At 39.1% G+C, this 21,940-nt stretch overlaps 1 protein-coding gene across 2 annotated transcripts in view; it reads right to left on the bottom strand.

The window, feature by feature from the left end:
• TRPM7 (transient receptor potential cation channel subfamily M member 7) overlaps positions 1 to 5,768 on the bottom strand; it is a 105,351-nt gene extending 99,583 nt beyond the window's left edge. For both annotated transcript variants that reach the window (XM_076004361.1, XM_076004362.1), the window contains exon 1: positions 5,636 to 5,768. In XM_076004361.1, the coding sequence (XP_075860476.1) occupies positions 5,636 to 5,638 (3 nt within the window). In that variant the 5' untranslated portion in view covers positions 5,639 to 5,768. The remainder of the gene's footprint in view (positions 1 to 5,635) is intronic.
• Positions 5,769 to 21,940: the final 16,172 nt, after the last annotated feature.

A 21,940-nucleotide genomic window follows, 5' to 3' on the forward strand; every position in this document is an offset into this window, starting at 1 on the left:
AAGAGAAAAGTAAAAACTGCTAGAGGACATGTGCCTCTTAATGTAATGCAACAGAAAGTACATAGAACTACCTATGAGTATTGCCAAAACATGAAACTAGAATCTGATCAAGTCTTTATTTATTTATTTATTTATTTTGAGTCAGAGTCTCACTCTGTTGCCCAGGCTAGACTGAGTGCCCTGGCATCAGCCTAGCTCACAGCAACCTCAAACTCCTGGGCTCAAGCAATCCTGCTGCCTCAGCCTCCCAAGTAGCTGGGACTACAGGCATGCGCCACCATGCCCAGCTAATATTTTCTATATATATTAGTTGGCCAATTAATTTCCGTCTATTTTTAGTAGAGACGGGGTCTCACTCTTGCTCAGGTTGGTTTCAAACTCCTGACCTTGAGCGATCCTCCCGCCTTGGCCTCCCAAAGTGCTAGGATTACAGGCGTGAGCCACCACACCCGGCCTGATCAAGTCTTTAGATTAAGCACTAGTTCATAGGAAATACAGACAAGAAACATGTTACATGACACTATAGGAATGCATTCAACAAAATACAAACTCTGGGAAATTCTACAAGGTAAGTGAATAATCAGGTTTTTTGAACAAATAAACAGGAAATGACATGAACAACAACCAAAAAACAAAAGGGGGCTAGAGACTGAAAATTATCAACCAAATACTATATGCAGAATTCTTTGGATCCTGATTCATCCAAATCAAATAAGTAAAACAAGAGACAATAAGGGAAATATGCTAAATATTTAATTAAGACTAACACCTAATGTTTAGGTGTGCTAATAATACTGTGGTTATAATGAGTCCTTATCTTTTTAGACATACACACAATAAAATATCTATAGATGATATATGTCTGGGATTTGCTTTAAAATTGCCCAGTTGAGGGGAAATGGGAGGGATAAAAGAAGAGACAAAATTCACATGCTTGAAACTGTTGAAACTGGTCAATGGATATTTTCATTTTACTATGTATCTTTTTATGTTGGAAACCCCTCATTTTAGAATGTTAAGAGAGAATATCAAAGCATTAGATCAAAATATAGAAATAACTCTCCAACTTAAATTTTGCAAGTGCTTGCTTCAATAGATCTTCATTTAAAAATGTTTTAAAATGCATATTTTAAGTATTGCTTTCAAATATTACATCTGCATATTTCAAGTAATAACTCCAATTATCACACATTTTCATTTTATGCCTAGTTACTATCAACATTTACACGTACAAATTTAGAGCCATTACTCCAAAAAAGTGTCCAAGTTCTGAAAATTCTAACTCCTAAACACCTTATTCTGTTCTTTCTTTCTTTTAATTCTTTATTTCAGCCCCACAAAATTTGTCAGAGTCTTGCAACAGCCTCCTCTCATAAGTCTTTCTCTTTTTGGTTTAACCACACACCAATTCACCCTCATATTATTTCCTTAAGTGGGTTCCCAATATCTCCAAAATAAAACCCGAACCCTCTACATGACATACATTACTTTCTGAAATCTGGTCCTTGCCTCTCTTTGTTTGTTATGAGATGGGCTCTCGCTCTATCACCAAAGCTGGAGCTTACTGTAGCCTCAAACTTCTAGGCTTATGCAATCCTTCTACCTCAGCCTCTCCAGTTGCTAGGACTATAAGCATGAGAGACCACAACCTGACTTGCCTATCTTTATAATATTCCCCCCAGTGCCCCTTATCATCTTATACTTTATTCATTCCAAACTATGTACAGTATTATACGTAGTAGTCCCCAGAAGAAACTAAAGATGCTCTTTTCTTCTAAAGGTCATTTCCCTTAGACTAAAACAATGATTCAATACCCCTTCTATATCTAAGTTAATTCTCATTCTTATTAATTCTACAAGACTAACCATTAACTCTTCTCCAAGCCTACCCAGATTTTCCTTTCTCTCTCCCTGACTATCCTACACTTTCACAATAATCCACACAATAGTATTACAGTATCCTTTTATTTTTTGCATAAATATTAACACATTGCGCCTCAAGGCTATTAAGTATCACAGTGCCTGGAACATGGTAGATATTAAATGTTTATTTTACAAAGTAAACTATGCATCTTCCATTAGACAGTAGTTTTTTTAAATAAATAATTAGAATGTGAACTATGTGAATGTACACTTGTCTAACACTTCTTTGGCTCTCCAGTGCCTATCATGGTGCTTGGAAAATATCACTAAATAAGTGATTGCAAATGAATAAAAAGATTTTCCAGGCCAGGCACAGTGGCTCACGCCTGTAATCCCAGCAGAGGCGGGCGGATTGCTTGAGCTCAGGAGTTCGAAACCAGCCTGAGCAAGAGTGAGACCCTGTCTCTACTATAAATAGAAAGAAATTAATTGGCCAACTAATATATATAGAAAAAATTAGCTGGGTATGGTAGCATATGCCTGTAGTCCCAGCTACTCGGGAGGCTGAGGCAGGAGGATTGCTTGAGCCCAGGAGTTTGAGGCTGCTGTGAGCTAGGCTGATGCCACAGCACTCACTCTAGCCTGGGCAACAAAGAGCAAAGAGAGACTGTCTCAAAAAAAAAAAAAAATAGATTTTCCAGTAGCCAAGATAGATAATCTTTACAAAATTTAATTCTGCTCCAGTTTTCTAACTTGTTTCTTGTATTTTGTTTGTTTTGTATTGTTTTTTAGTCAGTTAGCTGATGCATTTTACAGCTTTTTAAAACACAGAAAATTTGTATATGTTCTTAGCGTTGAAGTAGAAAGTGATTACCAGAAGCAAACACCTTAAATAATAGTTCACGGTAGGAATTATGCAGTGTAAAGGCAATACACTTATGTGAACTTTTAGGTCAATGTTTACCTAAAAATTGAGGAAGCTGAACAAGTTATTATTGAATAAAGAACCCCAGTTTTAGCTTAAAGCAAGGTTTGTTAGTGTAAAAAAATAAAATAAAATAAAGTACAAAAAAAGTACCCCAGTTTTAGGTTACCCTAAAAATTTAATGGAAATTGTAATGAAAATCACACAATTCAACAACAATCAAGTTCTTAGTGTTAAAACTAAAACCAGACTCCTAATCTCAAATTTTAAAGTGAGAATTTCTCCTTGTTGAATCAACAGGTTTGTTAACAGGATGTCCAATCAATACTTAATTCAGACTATGTGCCAAGAGTGGTACACGATTTATGTAGACAAATATATTGTCTGGGGGAGTGTATATGCTATGAAAAAGACTGGCCATAAGTGGAAAGGCAGCAGAAACCTGGACCACACCTTAATTTGTGAAAGCTGTTTCAAGTATGTAGAGAACAAGACTAATTAAGGTAAGAGGCTAGATTTGAGAAGGATACCTGAGGTAAGGCTAAGAAATTACAGACTTTCAATAGAAACAAAGAAGTCTGGCAGGGTGCGATGGCTCACACCAGTAATCAAGCACTCTGGGAGGGAGGCCCAGGCGGGAGGATAGCTCAAGGTCAGGAGTTAGAAAAACAGCCTGAGCCAGAGAATCCAGAGCAAGACGCTGTCTCTACTAAAAATAAAAAGAAATTAATTGGCCAACTAAAAATATATAGAAAAAATTAGCCGAGCATGGTGGCACATGCCTGTAGTCCCAGCTACTTGGGAGGCTGAGGCAGCAAGATCGCTTGAGCCGGGGAATGTGAGGTTGCTGTGAGCTAGGCTGACGCCATGGCACTCTAGCCTAGGCAACAGAGTGAGAGTCTTCTCTAAAAAAAAAAAAAAAAGAAAAGAAAAGTCTATTGCTCTAATCAAACATTAGGAAGTGATGAATGTCTTTGAAAATGATGCATCTTCATTCACTTCCATATTCTAATGTATCTGAGAATTTTTCTTTTAAATATTTAAATAATATGTTCAAATATGTGATATTTACCATCTAAAAAGGAAAATGACGTATCACTGAATTGTCAGTATTAATGGCTTGGTTTTTTAAAACAAAGCACTTTGATTCAACTTCCCCTCCCCAAACAGATTCCCTTAATCCATTTAAGCAATAAATTCAAAAATTTAGGCTGGGTGAGGTGGCTCACGCCTATAATCCTAGCACTCTGGGAGGCCAGGGCAGGAGAATCACTTTAAGTCAGGAGTTCAAGACCAGGTTGGGCAAGAGCCAGACTCCATCCCTACAAAAAGGTGGGGATGGGAGGCAAAAAACCACCCAGGAGTCATGGTGTAAGCCTGCAGCCCCAGATTACCCAGGAGGCTGAAGCAGAAGGATTGCTCAGAGCGCATGAGTTGGAGGTTGTAGTGAGCTACAATGACACCACTACACTCTATCCGGGGCAACAGAGACTCTGTCTCAACAAAATCAAAAAAGGCAACTGAGCACCCCTCCTCAAAACTCCCCACCCCTTTATTAAAAAAAAAGAAAACAAAAAAAATTCAAAAAACCAGGTTAGGCTGGTTGCAGTGGTGAGCGCCTGTAATCCCAACTACTTGCTTGAGCCCAGGAGTTCAAGTTCAGCCCGGCAACACAGCTAGACCCGGTCTCTAATTCTTAAAAAATAAATAAATAATTTTTAAAAATGTAGTGCCAGTAGAGGGACTGAAACTCTTCTGTTTAAAATTATGAAGATGATAAAATGAAGTTTTTATTGACTTTACATTACCAAAGGTGTAAAATGGTGGAAGATTCACTATCCAAAGTATAACTACATTTGTCGTACAAGTAAAACTCTTACTTCAGTTTTGTATGGCACTTGAACTAGCTTCTAGAGAAAAGTAAACCTGCCAGCCTCCAGTAGAGGGAGAGTTGTTTGCACAGAGCCTATCAAACTGAAGTACTGGCCAGAAATACCTACCCTGCTCTTCGTGTCCTTGATCTAAATAACTTTTTTTGGGGAAAAAAAATCTTCAAGTTTGGTTTCTGGCCCTTACAAAAAACTCTTATCAAAAGCTGCAATGCACCGCCTCTCTCTCTCTCCATTCCACCTTTAGGTTTAAAACACGACCAACCCTTCTCTGGGGCACCGGATAAAGTAGTTCGATTAAATCTTGACATTACATCGCCTTAGTCCCCCCTTAATCCTTGCTACTTCAAACCAGATCTGCCGTCAATACTGTCAAATCCTTCCCCTTCGGCTCCAAAAAGAAAATGTACCTGTAGAGTATCCGCTGCGCAGCAAACAGGGCACAGCTCCAAATGCGTGTCCTCTACCCCTTTTCTGTACCCCTTCAGCCCTCCCTCTTTTTTTTCCGTGTTGAACTTGAGCAGAGAGCATTTGGCTCCCTTATCTGCCAGCAACTGGCGCCAGGAGGACCGCGCTCCCAGGAGATGCGGAGCCTGAAGGCAGCGCGCTGCGGCTGGCGCGCTGCGGCCGCTCGGCGCAGCCCAGCTCAGGCCGGCCAGGCAGTCCCCGGCTCGCGCCCCTGCCGCCTCAAGAGGCCCTCCTGGTGGAGCCAGGTCTCCGGTCAGGGGATTCCCGCGACAAGCTGTCGCGCCAGATTCGCTACTTGTTACCACCCCGCACCCCGGAGCGAACTGCACTACCGTCCCGCCAGGACAAATCCGGAAGCCTCAAGGCAAGTCGGGGTTCCTTCGCCCCCTAAAACGTGGCTTCCCCCACACCGCCTGCCTGCCAGGTCCTGCCCGTCCCCACCTGCAACCCCCAGAACCACTCCCCGCCCGGGCCTGCGTGGGTCCAGTACCATTCTCCTCACGGGGCGGACTCCGGAAGGGCAGCAACTCCACCTCCTCCTCCTCCGCGGCCTGTAGCCATCTATCGGGAAGCGTCTCCGGAGGCGGCAGTAGGGGCCGCCGCACAAGGACAGCCCAGGGAAACCCTCTCAGAACTAACTCAGCTCCGGCGCTAGCAGCAGAAACCGAGTCTTTCATAATTGTGCGACCAACTCCTCCGGGTGACTGGCCACAGGGACGCGCCCGCGCCCGCCTCCGCCGGCGACGGGGCTGGAGACAGACCACGTGAGAGGCGCGTCGTGTGCGTCGCCGCCCGCGGGCCGGGTCACGTGAAGGGCGCGCGCTCCCTCGCTTCCAGGCCGCCTCCCTGGGCGCCGGCGCGCACGCGCCGGGCACGAGCGCCCCCGCCCCTGCCACCCCCGCTTTCCCCGGAGGTGTTCTCCCCAGGTCTCCGCTGGATACCTAGGCGGGGCTGGCACAGACATCTGCCTCAGCTCCAGGAGTGGAACTTGAGGAAGCAGCGGTTGAGGACTAAGGTTCCAGGCGTCCGGATCCCGCGCGGAGTTGTGGCGTGGTCTCACCTCCGCTAGCCGGGCCTGGCCTCTGCCTGCAAGCTCAAGCAGACTAGTTCCCAACCCCCTCTCCGTGTCTCAGCGCCTTTAAATATTACTGTCTCGTCGTCCGAAGTGCAAAGTCATCTTCTTACCCCAAATCATGTTCCTCCTCTAGCCTCTCCTGTTGCTGCCAGTAAAAATCCTTCTTCTTGTAACTGTAGGACCATTCTTTTCCCTTCAGAGATAGACATCGCCCACAGACACGCATACACCACAAACCTTCTGAACCAAAGACTGGAAGTTGTTCCCTAGGTCTAATACATGCCTTTTCCTCTGTCCATTTCGTTTGCTCTCACGCCAGCCCAGGTTTGGCTATTAGCAACAGTTTACTAAACGTTATTCTCCTCTATCTACTCGGAAGACGACAGTCAGTTTAATTTTCTTAAAACATAGCTTTATACACGTAGTCTTTCTGCCCCCAAAGACTTAAGGAGTTCCTCAATCTGACCCTCTATGATCGGATTCTATCTTATCTGTTTTTAAAAGACAACTTTACTGAACAATTGACAACGTGCACATTTTTAAATGTGATTGATACATTTTGACATATGTATACACCCATGAAATCACCAAAATCAAGGTAGTGAATATATTCACTCGCAAGTTACTCTCTGCTGTTTGTAATTTGTCCACCCTGTCCTTCCCCATCACATCTCTTAGCAACTACAGATCTACTTTCTGTCACTACAGATAAGTCTGTACATACTAAAGTTTTATATACTGGCATTTTATGTACAGTATGCATGGGGGAGGACCTGGGTCATTCAGCATAATTATTACCTCTCAAATGTTATGACAATCATTTCACTGAAGTGGGATCTTCAAAAAAACTGATCCACCGTTTTTTCTAACAAGCTTTGACTACACTTGTGAATAATCTTCTCGTATTGTGTTTTCCTTCCCCATCTGGCAGGTCCAGCAGGACCAAGGTTTAAGTATGTTATATTAAATGATATATGTGTCATCCAAGATTGTCAGCCCCTTAGGGCAGGGATCTTGACTAATTTATACATGCATTCAATAAATGTTTATCTTCTAGATTTCGGTTGGGCCTACACACTTCCTGCCTTTAGGAATTTATAATCTAGAAGGTGGAGACAAACTGGGAAAATAGAAATAGAAGATTAGAGTACTTTGTTTCCTTTGGACTTTGCAACTCTGACCTTTTTGTACCCACAAATGCTTCACCCCTTACTTGGATGATGTAGAAAGGAAACAAGAAGGCTCTTAACCAGAATTATTTGGTAAATTGGAGCATTTAGTTGAGTTGGAAATAGGGAACAGGATTTATCTTTAATCGAACTTAAATCAAAATAAATTCCTTAATTTTCAGGTAGTCAGACAGCCTTGAAGCTCATGCTGACTTTCAACCAGCAATCAATTCTGGAGAATGAATTTATTCATTCAAAAAATATGCATTGAGCCAGGTGTGTTGACATGCACCTGTAGTCCCAGCTACGTGGAAGGCTGGGGTGGGAGGATTGCCTGAGCCCAGGAGTTCTGGGCTGTAATGTGTTATGCTGATCAGGTGTCTGCACTAAGTTCAGCATCAATTTGGTGACCTCCCAGGAGCAGGGGTCCACCAGGTTTCTTAAGGAGAGGTGAACTGGCCCAGGTCAGAAATGGATCAGATCAAAATTCCCACGTGGAGCAATAGTGGGATTGTCCCTGTGAATACCCATCCCAGTCCAGCCTGGGCAACATAGCAAGGCCTCAGACCTCCTCTCTAAAAAAATAATAAAAAGCATTGAGTGCCTAAGAATATATCAGAAACAGTCATAGTCAATGATCAGTGATAACAAGATCAATAAATTCAGTGTTTCAGAAAATATTTATTAAATGCTCTTTTTCTTATATTTCCTTTCCAAAGGAGCTCTGTTTCCACTTTGGTCAATGGCATGTCTATTTTGCAATCTCATTGGATCACATATTCATGTTCCTCTCTGTCTTGCCCAATTATTTACCACAATTCAATTCAACATTTACTACTATACTCTGTTAAATGAACTAAGCAAAGTGCTATGTGAATGAAACAATGAAAAGACATGGTACTGTAAAAACTCTTGCATTCTTAGCTCTCAGTCCAGTATAGGCATTCTCAACCTCAAAGCGGGTGGTGTCACCCCAAGGACGTGAAAATTGTTACTTGGGCCGGGCGCGGTGGCTCACGTCTGTAATCCTAGCACTCTGGGAGGCCAAGGCGGATTGCTCGAGGTCAGGAGTTCGAAACCAGCCTGAGCAAGAGTGATACCCTGTCTCTACTATAAATAGAAAGAAATTAATTGGCTAACTAATATATAGAAAAAATTAGCCAGGCATGGTGGCGCATGCCTGTAGTCCCAGCTACTTGGGAGGCTGAGGCAGAGGATCGCTTGAGCCCAGGAGTTTGAGGATGCTGTGAGTTAGGCTGACGCCACGGCACTCACTCTAGCCTAGGCAACAAAGTGAGACTCTGTCTCAAAAAAAAAAAAAAAATGGCAAATTTAGTTGGGTATGATGGCTTGTGCCTGTAGTTCCAGGTACTCAGGAGCCTGAGGCAGGAGGATTTCTTGAGCCCAGAAGTTCGAGTCTGCAGTAAGCTATGATGATGCCACTACACTATAGCCTGGGCAACAGAGCAAGACCCTGTATCAAAAACAAAAACAAAAAACCTTCAGTGGCTCTTGCTGCTCTTATAAACAAGTCCAAATACCTTAGAATCTGATCCCATCTAATCTTTCCAGTCTTACCTCTAGTCACTTCTCCTAGACTCCTTTCTTTGCCCTTCAGATGTCCATAATCAGGACTCAAGCTATAAGTCCTTTCTTTCAAAAACTATCCCCTCCCCTAACACACACACAACTCTTATATGTTCCCATTGTATGCTATATATTCCCTATTACAGCATTTATGCTATTGTACTCAACCAACTTACTTGCCAATCTCCCACTGAACATACAATTTTATGAGGCTCATAACTTTATCCATCTTCTTTTTTTTCTTGTCTTTTTTTATATCTATTTTTTTTCTTTTTTTTAGATTGACCAAATGGTGACTGATGGATAACTTTATCCATCTTAAATGCCTACTAACTGTGTGTCATTAAGCACACAGGCATTTAATGAATATTTGTTGAGGATACAAATGAACCCTCTGATAGGGAAGAATCTAAAAATGTAACTCTGGCAGGGCACAGTGGCTCATGCCTATAGTCCCAGTGCTGTGAGAGGCTGAGGCAGGAGCATCACATGAGGCCAAGAGTTCAAGACCAGCCTGGGCAACATAATGAGACCTCATCTCTCCAAAAAATTTTCTAAAATTAGCTGAGTGTGATGGTACATGCTTGTAGTCCCAGCAAGACAATTGCTTAAGCCAAGGAGTTTGAGGCTGCCGTGAGTTATGAAGATGCCGCTGCACTCTAGCCCAGGCAAAATAGTGAGATTCTGTCTTGAAAGAAAAAAAAAAAGAGAGAGAGAAAATGAAAAAATAAGCCACAGCCTGGGAGAAAATATTTTCAAAATACATATCTGATAAAGGGCTAGTATCCAAAATATACAAAGAACCCTTAATAGGAAAACAAACAACCCAACTAAAAAAATCTGAAGATAAAAAAAAAAAAAAAAAAAAACTGAAGAAAAGGCAAATGACCTAAACAGATATTTCATCAAAGTATACAGATAGCAAATAAGCATATGAAAAGATGTTCAACAGCATATGCCATCAGGGATTTGCAAATTAAAATAAGGTGGTACCATCATATACCTATTAGAATGGCCAAAATGCAAAACACCTATAACACCAAATGCTGGCAAGGATATGGAGCAATGGAAAACTCTCATTCACTGCTGGTAGGAATGCAAAATAGTATAGACACTTTAGAAGACAACATGGCAGTTTCTTATAAAACTACATCTGCTGTTATGATACAATCCAGCAATTGTGCTCCTTGGTATTTATTTACCCAAATTAGCTGAAAACTTATGCACACACAAAAACCTGCACAAAAATGATGATAGCAGCCTTATTCATAATTGCCAAAAATTAGAATGTCCTTTAGTAAGTGAATGTATAAACAGACTGTGATACATCCACACAATGGAATGTTATTCAACAAAAAAAGAAAGAAATTACCAAGTCATGAAAAGACATGGGGAAACCTTAAATATATATTGCTAAGTGAAAGTAGCCAACTTGAAAAGCTACTTACTGCATGATTCTCAACTATAGACGGTCCCAAACTTATGATGGTTCAACTCACAGTTTTTCAACTTTACAAGGGGGGAAAGCAATACACATTCAATAGAAACTGTACTATGAATACCCATATAACCAATCTGGTTTTTTTACTTTCAGTATAGTATTCAATAAATTTCATAACATATTCAACACTTTATTATGGAATAGGCCTTGTGTTAGATGATTTTGCCCCACCGTAAGTGTTCTGAGCATGGTTAAACTAGGATAAATTATGATGTTCAGTAGGTTAAGTGTATTAAATGCATTTTTGGCTTACCATATTTTCCACTTACAATGTAACCCCATTGTAAGTCAAGGAGCATATGTATATGACATTCCAGAAAAGGCAAAACTACGGAGACATTAAAAATGCCCATGGTTGCCAGGGATTTGAGGAGGGAGGGAGAGATAAACAGATACAGCACAGGATATTTCTAGGGCAGTGAAACTATTACATAAAGGAGTTCAACCCCAAATATACTGCTTTGGAATATTGATTAGTTTGAGCTAAAAGCACTTGAAAAACAGAAGGGCATTCTTTTTTTTTTTTTTTTTTTTTAGCAAACACCTTCAGTTTATGACAAATTAGGTATTCAAAACAGAGAAAATATCCTTAATATAAAAATAAAGTAAATTAGTAGATAGATTTCAACTTTCTCACAGTCAATATGATGTTGACTAAGGGTTTGTCATGTATGACTTTTATTATTTTGAAGTATGTTCCTTCTTTGCCCAGTTTTTAGAGTGTTTATTCATAGAGGAGTACTGGATTTTAGCGAATATTTTTTCTGCATCTATTGAGATGATCATAAGGTTTTTGTTTTTAATTCTGTTTATGTGGTGAATCATACCTATTGATTTGCATATGTCCAACTGTCCTTGCATCCCTGAGATGAAAAACTCACTTGATCATGGTAAATTATCTTTTTGATGTGTTGTTGGATTTGTTTTTCTGGTATTGTCTGAGGATTTTTACATCTATGTTCATGAACAACACTGTCTGTAGTTTTTCTTTCTTTCTTTTTTCTTTTCTTTTCTTTCTTTCTTTTTTGGTTGTTGCTGTTGTGTCTTTCCTGGATTTGGTATCAGGATGATACTGGCTTTATAGAAGGGAGTTAGAGAGGATTCCCTCCTTCTTGATATTATGGAACAGTTTCAATAGGATAGGTGCTAATTCTTTGTAGGTCTGGTAGAATTCAGCTATGAATCTATCTGGCCCTAGAGGTTTTTGTTGTTGTTGCTGGGGGACTTTTTATTACAGTTTTTTTTATTTTAGCATAATTTTGGGGGTTAGAAGGGCATTCTACAAAGTGATATAAAGAACATGAGAAACCAAGAAGAGGGGAGGGTGGGAGTGCAATAAAAACTAAAGGGGAGTGAGGGTGTGCAATAAAAACTTACCTGTTGGGTACAGTGAACACTGTTCTGGTGATGGGCACACCAAAGCCCCGACTTAAGCATTATACAAGGTATCCATGTAACCAAAATACTGGCACCCTCTTAATTAATATTTTGAAATTTAAAAAAAGAAAAAAATCATCAAATTAGATTTTATAAAAAGAAGGACATTCTGATCTCCTCTATTTCTTCCTGAAAGTAAGAGATAAAACTCCCAGGTGAAAGATACCCTCTCTATACCAAGAGGAAAGAAACAATCTAATCACCAGGGACAGAGAGTTGAAGCCAAGAGAAATCTGTACAAACCTTGCTAAACTAACTCTCGCCTGACTTGTTACTTTCCCACAATTGCCCTCTTTGTTCAGCTGCTCAATCTAGTATGTAAGCACTTAGGTCTAGCCACTTCTTTGGTTTTTTTTTTTTTTTTTTTTTTTTTGAGAGTCTCACTGTGTTGCCCGGGCTAGAGTGCTATAGCGTCAGCCTGGCTCACAGCAACCTCAAACTCCTGGGCAATCCTCCTGTCTCTGCCTCCTGAGTAGCTGGGACTACAGGCACATGCCATGATGCACAGCTAATTTTTTCTACTTTTAGTAGAGACAGGGTCTTACTCTTGCTCAGGCTGGTCTTCAACTCCTGATTTCAAGTGATTCTCCTGCCTCGGGCTCCCAGAGTGCTAGGATTATAGGCATTAGCCTCCACTGCACAGAGCCTTCTTTGGTTCTTCATACTGTAATGAGGCCAACAATGAGTAACTGCATATATCACAGTGGTCCCATAAGATTATACAGGTTGTGTATCCCTAACCCCAAAATTCCAAATCCAAAACACTCCAAATTCTGGCACTTGAGTTCCAGACATGACACTCAAGGGAAAAGCTCATTGGAGCATTTCAGATTTCGAATTTTTTGGATTAGGGATGCTGAACTGGTAAGTATAAGTATAGTCATGCATCACTTAAGACAGGAGTATGTTCTGGGAAATTCGACATTAGCCAATTTTATCATCGTACAAATATCATAAAGTGTACTTACACAAACCTAGATGGTATATAGCCTATTGTACACATAGGCTGTATGGTACAGTCTGTTCCTAGGCTACAAATCTGTACAGCATGTTACTGTACTGAATACTGTAGGCAACTGTAACACAATGGTATTTGTGTATCTAAACATACAAAAGGTACAGTAAAAATACAGTGTTATAATCTTATGGACCCACCATTGCATGTGCAGTCTGTTATGGACCAAAACATCTATGCATGGTTGTATAATGGTGGATATATGTCGTTATATACATTTGTTAAAACCCATGGAATATAGAACTCTAAGAGTGAACCCTAATATAAATTATGTACTTTAGTTATTTGTATCAATATTGGCTTATCAATTGTTACAAATGTACCACACTAATCAAGATGTCAATAATAAAAAAACTCGGATGGGGGGAGTGTGAAAATGTGAGGGGTTATATGGGAACTTTCTGCTCAATTTTTCTGTAAATGTACAAGTGATCTGAAAATAAAGACCAGTATTATTATTTTTTTTTTTTTGTATTGGGAAAGTAGAATAGAAACACAAGGACAAAACATAAGGACAAAAAAAAAAAACAAAAAAAACAGCGATGCAAAATTTCCCATTTCATTTTTTTAGAGACAGGGTTTTTTTATTCTGTCATCCAGGCTGGAGTGCAGTGGCATCATCATAGCTCACTGCAGCCTCGAACTTCTGGGCTTAAACAATCCTCCTGCTTCAGTCTCCTGAGTAGCTGGGACTACAGGTGCGAACCATTGTGACTGGCTAATTTTTTTTTTTAATGTTTTGTAGAGACAGGGTCTCACTATATTGCCTAGGCTGGTCTCAAACTCCTGGCCTGAAGCGATCCTCTCACTTCAGCATCCCAAAATGCTGGGATTACAGGTATGAGCCACCATAACGAAGCCAAAATTTTTTTTTTGAGACAGAGTCTCACTTTGTTGCCCAACTAGAGTGAGTGCCGTGGCGTCAGCCTAGTTCACAGCAACCTCACACTCCTGGGCTCAGGTGATCCTTCTGCCTCAGCCTCCCGAGTAGCTGGGACTACAGGCATGCGCCACCATGCCCAGCTAATTTTTTCTATACATATTAGTTGGCCAGTTAATTTCTTTCTATTTATGGTAGTGATGGGGTCTTGCTCTTGCTCAGGCTGGTTTCGAACTCCTGACCTTGAGCAATCTGCCCGCCTCGGCCTCCCAGAGTGCTAGGATTACAGGCGTGAGCCACAATGCCTGGCCTAATTTTCTATTTTTGAAGGAGAGTTTTTTGGCTTTTTTTTTTAAGATAGATCTTACCACCTCCATTTTATTTATTTATTTTAATTTTTTTTATTTCAGCATAGTACAGGGGTATAAACATTTAGGTTATATATATTGCCTTTGCTCCACCCAAGTAGGACCTTCAAGCATGTCCATTCCCCAGACAGTGCTCACCGTACCCGTTAGGTGTATATATACCCACCCCTCTGCTCCCTCCCATCTGCCCAACACCCCATGATTGTTATTACTATATGTGCACATAAGTGTTGATCAGTTAATACCAGTTTGATGGTGAGTACATATGGTGCTTGTTTTTCCATTCTCGTGATACTTCACTTAGTTGAATGGGTTCCAGCTCTATCCAGGAAAATACAAGATGTGCTATATCACCAGAGTTTGTCAACTTTCTTGAATGATGATGGGTATATTGAATCATCATGGTACTTAAATTTCAAGTGATACCAGTAAAAGTCTTATTTTAAGATTTATAAATTTGCAACATTTTGATAATTACATTCATTACAAAGATTTAAAATTATAATGAAAAACATATAAGAAGGGTACATAGTAGCTTTTTCAAAGCTATTTTATGTGGTATGCAAACAAAGTTTGAAGACCACCATTCCAAGTTTCTTTTTATGTTTGGGAAGAAGGTAGAGATAGGGTTTTAGAATTTAAGTTCCATAAGCACATTAACAAATTAAGGTTAAGAACTATGAGAATAGAAATAGATTAACTCCCAAACAGTAGGGAGTAGAAATGGATTTAAAAAACAAAACAAAAACTCAGTCAATCCAAAAAATGTTAGTGATTAGCCAATTTCTTCTTTAATTTGTAATTTAAATTTGTTTAATAATATATACAATACATGGTGTTGCATTTTAGTTTTAGAAACTTTCAGAAGCACACTTTGTTGATTTAACTCATAAACAGTCAAAGTAGAAATATGAAAATTGTAAAGCAACCTTTTTCTGGTGGTTTTTTTTTTTTTTGGTACGATGTCAGCTTATCTTTTTATTTTTTTATTATTTTTTTTATTTTAGGGTATTATGGGGGTACAATTGTTAAGGTTACGTATATTGCCCATGCCCCTTCCCCCCTCAAGTCAGAGCCCCAAGCGTGACTATCCCCCAAACGTTGCACATCTCACTCATTGTGGTTGTATATACCCATCCCCTCCTCCACCCTCCCACCCTCCCGACACCCAATAAATGTTATTCCTATATGTCCACTGAGGTGTTGATCCGTTAATACCAATTTGCTGGTAAGTACATGTGGTGCTTGTTTTTCCATTCTTGAGATACTTCACTTAGTAGAATGGGTTCCAGCTCTATCCAGGAAAATACAAGAGGTGCTATATCACCATTGTTTCTTAAAGCTGAGTAGTACTCCATGGTATACATATACCACATTTTATTAATCCACTCATGAATTGATGGGCACTTGGGCTGTTTCCACAACTTTGCAATTGTGAATTGTGCTGCTATAAACATTCGAGTGCAGGTGTCTTTTTCATAAAGTGACTTTTGATCTTTTGGGTAGATGCCCAGTGGTGGAATTGCTGGATCAAATGGTAGATCTACTTGTATCGCTTTAAGGTATCTCCATATTGCTTTCCACAGAGGTTGAACTAGTTTACAGTCCCACCAGCAGTGTAGGAGTGTTCCTCTCTCTCCGCATGAATGCCAACATTTATTGTTTGGGGACTTTTTGATAAAGACCATTCTCACTAGAGTTAAGAGATATCTCATTGTGGTTTTGATTTGCATTTCCCTGATGATTAGAGATGTTGAGCATTTTTTCATATGTTTGTTGGCCATTATTCTATCTTCTTTTGAGAAGTTTCTGTTCATGTCCTTTGCTCATTTTTTGATAGGGTTGTTTGATTTTTTCTTGCTGATTTTCCTGAGTTCTAAATAGATTCTAGTTATCAGCCCTTTATCGGATGTGTAGCTTGCAAAAATTTTCTCCCATTCTGTGGGTTGTCTGTTTGCTCTTTTGACAGTTTTTTTTGGCTGTGCAGAAGCTTTTTAATTTGATCAGGTCCCATATATTAATTTTTGTTGCTGCTGTGATTGCCTTTGGGGTCTTCTTCATAAATTCTTTGCCTAGGCCAATGTCTAGAAGAGTATTTCCAATGTTTTCCTCTCTAGAGGAAGTTTCACACCTAAGGTTCAAGTCTGTTACCCAGCGTAAGTTGATTTTTGTGAGAGGTGAAAGGAGTGGGTCTTGTTTCAGTCTTCTGCATGTGGCTATCCAGTTTTCCCAGCACCATTTATTGAATAAGAATTCTTTTCCCCAGTGTATGTTTTTGTCTGCTTTGTCGAAGATTAGTTGGCTATATGAGGATGGTTTTCTATCTGGGTTCTCTGTTCTGTTCCACTGGTCAATGTCCCTGTTCTTGTGCCAGTCACAAGCTGTTTTAATGACTATAGCCTTGTAGTATAGTTTGAAGTCTGGTAAATTGATACCTCCTATTTTGTTTTTATTTCCTAGGATTGATTTTGCTATACAGAGTCTTCTCTGGTTCCATATGAAGTGTAAAATTATTTTTTCTATATCTGTGAAAAATGATGGTGGCATTTTGATAGGGATTGCATTGACTCTGTAGGTCACTTTGGGTAGTATAGACATTTTAACAATGTCGATTCTGCCAACCCATGAACACGGTATATTCTGCCACCTGTTTACATCCTCTGCTATTTCTTTCTTCAGTGTTTCATAATTCTCCCTGTAGAGGTCTTTTACCTCCTTAATTAAATATATTCCTAGGTACTTTATTTTCTTTTTTGCTATTTTAAAGGGAATTGAGTCTTTAATTTGGTTCTCACTTTTACTGTTGTTGGCATATATGAATGCCTCTGATTTCTGTGTATTAATTTTGTATCCTGAGACTTTACCAAATTCATTTATCAGTTCAAGGAGTCTCTTGGTTGAATCCTTGGGGTTTTCTAGGTATAATATCATGTCATCAGCAAAGAGTGAGAGTTTGATCTCTTCTGCTCCCATTTAGACACCCTTAATTCCACTCTCTTGTCTGATTGCTGTAGCAAGGACTTCCAGCACTATGTTGAATAGAAGTAGAGATAGTGGATAACCTTGTCTTGTTCCAGTTCTAAGTGGGAATACTTTCAATTTTTTCCCATTCAGTATGATATTGGCTGTGGGTTTGTCATATATGGCTTGTATCATTTTTAGGTAAGCCCCATCTATCCCTATTTTGTTGAGTGTTCTTATCATAAAAGGGTGTTGAATTTTGTCAAATGCTTTTTCCGTGTCCACTGAGAGGATCATATGGTCTTTGTTTTTGCTTCTGTTTATATAGTGAATTACATTTATAGATTTGCATATGTTGAACCATCCCTGCATCCCTGGGATGAAGCCCACTTGATTGTGATGGATTATTTTCTTGACAAGCCCCTGGATTTGATTGGCTAGGATTTTGTTGAGAATTTTTGTATCTATATTCATAAGGGATATTGGTCTGTAGTTTTCTTTTTTTGTTGTATCCTTTCCTGGTTTTGGTATCAGGGCTAGGTTCACTTCATAAAATGTATTGGGAAGGATTCCATCCTTCTCGATGTTGTGAAATAATGGTGTTTTTAAATTATTATTATTTTTATTTTGAGACAGAGTCTTGCTTTGTTGCCCCAGCTAGAGCACAGTGGTGTTATCATATCTTACTGCAACCTCAAACTCTTGGGCTCAAGCAATCCTTCTGTCTTAGCTTCTTGAGTACCTGGGACTACAGGTACTTGCCACCTGGCTAATTTTTCTACTTTTTGTAGAGATAGGGGTCTTCCTCTTGCTCAGGCTGGTCTCAAACTCCTTTTTCCCCCCAAGAAGTTTGAGAGAAGAAGATCCAACTCCTGAGAGTTTATTGTAGGTTATATTACATCTGAAGTGACTAATAAGTCATACAATTTATAAATGATTTCTATTTCTTAGACCAGTCAGGTTTTAAAACTTACCACAATTATTTAAAATATGTTTCACAAAACTTGACATCCACACAAATATAGAGGTTGACTGGTAGTTAAGTAAAAGTAGGATCCAAAGTAAAACAATTTGAAAACATGAGAATTTTTCCCACTTTATATTGAATAACTGGCATTTATTGTGTGGTTTCTACTTGCCAGGTGCTGTTCTACTCACTTAAAATGCATTGACTCATTAGGTCCTGTCAACTCTGTAAGCCAGAGACTATTATTATCCCCATTGTACAGGGGAAGAAATTGAGGCCCAGGGCAGAGCCAGGATTTCAACCATCAAATGATAATCTAATCTCAGAGTTTCTTTTGTGCCCCTTCAGTCTTATGTCACATTACCTCTTGTGATAGTAAAACAAAACACAGAAGTCTATCACAAATAATAGAGAACAGATTATACACGATTCAGTCTTTCACAAAATCTTTTCTTCGACCTGTTTAATCAGCTAATCAAAGATCTTTGTTTACTTCCCTAGGCACAAATTCTTGGCTTATATGATTGTTTCTACATTAATCATGCCTCTGGCTTCTCCTTGAATGAATTTGTCACCAGTGTTTGAGTCCCTGGGCAACTGAGAAGGAAACACTGTATCTCAAAACTAAACAAGAAAGACTTAGAAAGCTGGTAACATCAAAACAATTAAAAACACAATTAAAAAGAGAGTCAATATATGAAATGCCCATTTTATGTAACTTTTCCTATCACTTAAAATTAGACACTCATAAATGTTTGGCAAATCATTACAGAATCCTTTGTTTATATAAGAGGGTGATTAAACCAGTTCCAACAAATTTTGCTGTACTTTGGATAGAGGATTAATGGATTTTCTTTCTTAGGCACTCTTTTAAAAGAATTAACTTCCTTTGCAAGTGAAAGCTTATAAAATTCCAACTAAAAATACCTGGAATGTTTCAAATATTAATTTCTAACTCCAGTACCTTAGTACAGTATATGACATAAGTATTCAATAAACATTTCTTAAATAATTGAGAGGATGAAAATCAGACTTCAATTGTATTATGTGTGAATATGCTAATCAGTTACACAATATACAACTAAAAACATTTTTAAACATATTTTAACATTTTTAATAATCTTTTCCTTGGCCTTATTTTATTTCTAAGGGGAAAAAAAATCTCCTCCTAAAGTTTAAAACTCTGCCCTAAGTGACTAGATTTGGGCAAAAGCTAGAACAAATTACCAGTAACCATAGAGAGAAATTCCCTCTTGAATTTAGCAAAGCCTTTCTTTGTCTTGATTAAGAATATTATTATTGGGACTGGATGGACTTCTTTGAAGGATATGTGAGTGTATAATGAATGAATTTCTTTGGCTGGACAGAGAGTTTAGAAGGATCTAAGACTAACTGTGTCAAACTATGATAAACAAGGATATTTGACTAATCTTAATCAACTAATTTTAAGTTAACTAATTTTAATGGCATAGCTATCCTTAAATTATTTGACTCAACTATTTTCTGAGAAAGTGGAAAAAAAACCGCCTCATGTTATTTATATAAATAACTAATCTCTAAATTTCAGTCTGAGAAAGAGACTTAACCACTTAAAATTGAGGGATGAACAATTTTGGTTTTACATAGAAGTGATTTTGAATGTTAGGGATTGTGAGACTGTGCTATTGATTTTTTTTTTTTTTTTTTTGAGACAGAGTCTCACTCTCTTGCCCAGGCTAGAGTGAGTGCCATGGCATCCTAGCTCACAGCAACCTCAATCTCCTGGGCTCAAGCAATCCTACTGCTTCAGCCTCCAGAGTAGCTAGGACTACGGGCATGTGCCACCAGCCCTGGCTAATTTTTTGTATATATTTTTTTAGTTGGTCAATTAATTTCTTTCTATTTTTAGTAGAGATGGGGTCTCACTCTGCTCAGGCTGGTTTTGAACTCCTGCCCTCAAGGGATCTGCCCACCTCAGCCTCCCAGAGTGCTAGGATTACAGGCCTGAGCCACCGAGGCCGGCCTATGTACTATTGATTTTAATTTAATTTTCATCATCAATTTTCAAATCATTAATTGGTGGTTCTAATTGTAAATTGTTATTTCTTCTAACTGATATCAATTTGAGCAAACCCAAGTAGTAAGATATATAAAAGGAAAAGTAAGTCTGTTTAAACTTGATTATCTAGGGCCGGGCGCTGTGGCTCACGCCTGTAATCCTAGCTCTTGGGAGGCCGAGGCGGGCGGATTGCTCAAGGTCAGGAGTTCAAAACCAGCCTGAGCAAGAGCGAGACCCCGTCTCTACTACAAATAGAAAGAAATTAATTGGCCAACTGATATATATATAAAAAATTAGCCGGGCATGGTGGCGCATGCCTGTAGTCCCAGCTACCCGGGAGGCTGAGGCAGGAGGATCACTCGAGCCCAGGAGTTTGAGGTTGCTGTGAGCTAGGCTGACGCCACGGCACTCACTCTAGCCTGGGCAACAAAGCGAGACTCTGTCTCAAAAAAAAAAAAAAAAACTTGATTATCTAATTTGCCACTTAGGCTATTTGCTTTCATAATTATTCTGGATTGCTAAAAAAAAAAAAAAGGTTGTCTTTACATAGGATAGTAGAAAAAAATTGAAACAAGGAATCTCAAAAAAGATCTGATTTTCTGACACTGGATATCATTACATATTTCCATTATGTATTAACATTGTTAACATATATCCTTTAACTTAATAGCAATTTATTAAGATTTTAATGTTAGCTAAGGGATATCCTAAAATGTAAGTTAAATGGCAGTGATATGGAGTTACTGTAAGTATATATGTGTATTTATGTATATGAGTGTGTTTATAGTTACCTTACTATTCTTAAGAGGTTTCCATATTATTTCATGAAGGTCTCAAAGGGATAACATTCAGGTAGCTATTATCAGCCTAATATACTTCAAGATCACGAAAGCCAATTACATGATACATAAAACTCTAAGTAAGACTAAAACATGTAAACACAAAAACACTAAGCAACTTGCTATTATTAATTGGCTCTGTGCTTTGAATGATGTTTAAATACAAGAGCTTAATACCAAATGATTACAAATGTATAGCTCCAGTAAAGAGTAACAACATAAGGAGAGATGCAGATAAAAGATTAATTGAACACACATCCAATTTTGCTCCCTTCCAAAACTCCATGAAACAACAGTCTTCAAAGATGTTTTAATGAAAAATTCCATACATATACAAGATAATGAAATAATGCACCTGTCACTTGGATTGAAAGATTATTAGATTTTATTGCATTTGCTTTAACTGTCCTTTTTTCCTGATTTTATTAGTTGAATAATTTTTTTGTTTGTTTTTTATACAGAGTCTCACTCTGTTGCCCAGGCCATAGTGCCGTGGCATCAGCCTAGCTCACAGCAACCTCAAACTCCTGGGCTCAAGCAATCCTCCTGCCTCAGCCTCCTGAGTAGCTGGGACTACAGGCATGTACCACCATGCCCAGCTAATTTTTTCTATATATTTTTAGTTGGCCAATTAATTTGTTTCTATTTTTTTAGTAGAGACAGGGTCTTGCTCTTGCTCAGGCTGGTTTCAAACTCCAGACCTCGAGCTATCTGCTGGCCTCGGCTGTCCGGAGTGCTAGGATGACAGGCGTGAGCCACCGTGCCTGGCCCTTATTAGTTGAAGAATTTTAAGTAGAGCATAGACATCATGTCATTTTGCTCCTCTATATTATAGCATGCATTTGTTAAAAAAGGGACATTTCCTCATATAACCATGAGGAAATACACACACACATATACATACACACATACATACATATAAAATACATGTCCTAAGCATACTTTGGGATGTATTTAT

This window comes from Microcebus murinus, chromosome 6 (assembly GCF_040939455.1).
Source record: "Microcebus murinus isolate Inina chromosome 6, M.murinus_Inina_mat1.0, whole genome shotgun sequence".
Classification (NCBI taxonomy): Eukaryota; Metazoa; Chordata; class Mammalia; order Primates; family Cheirogaleidae; genus Microcebus; species Microcebus murinus.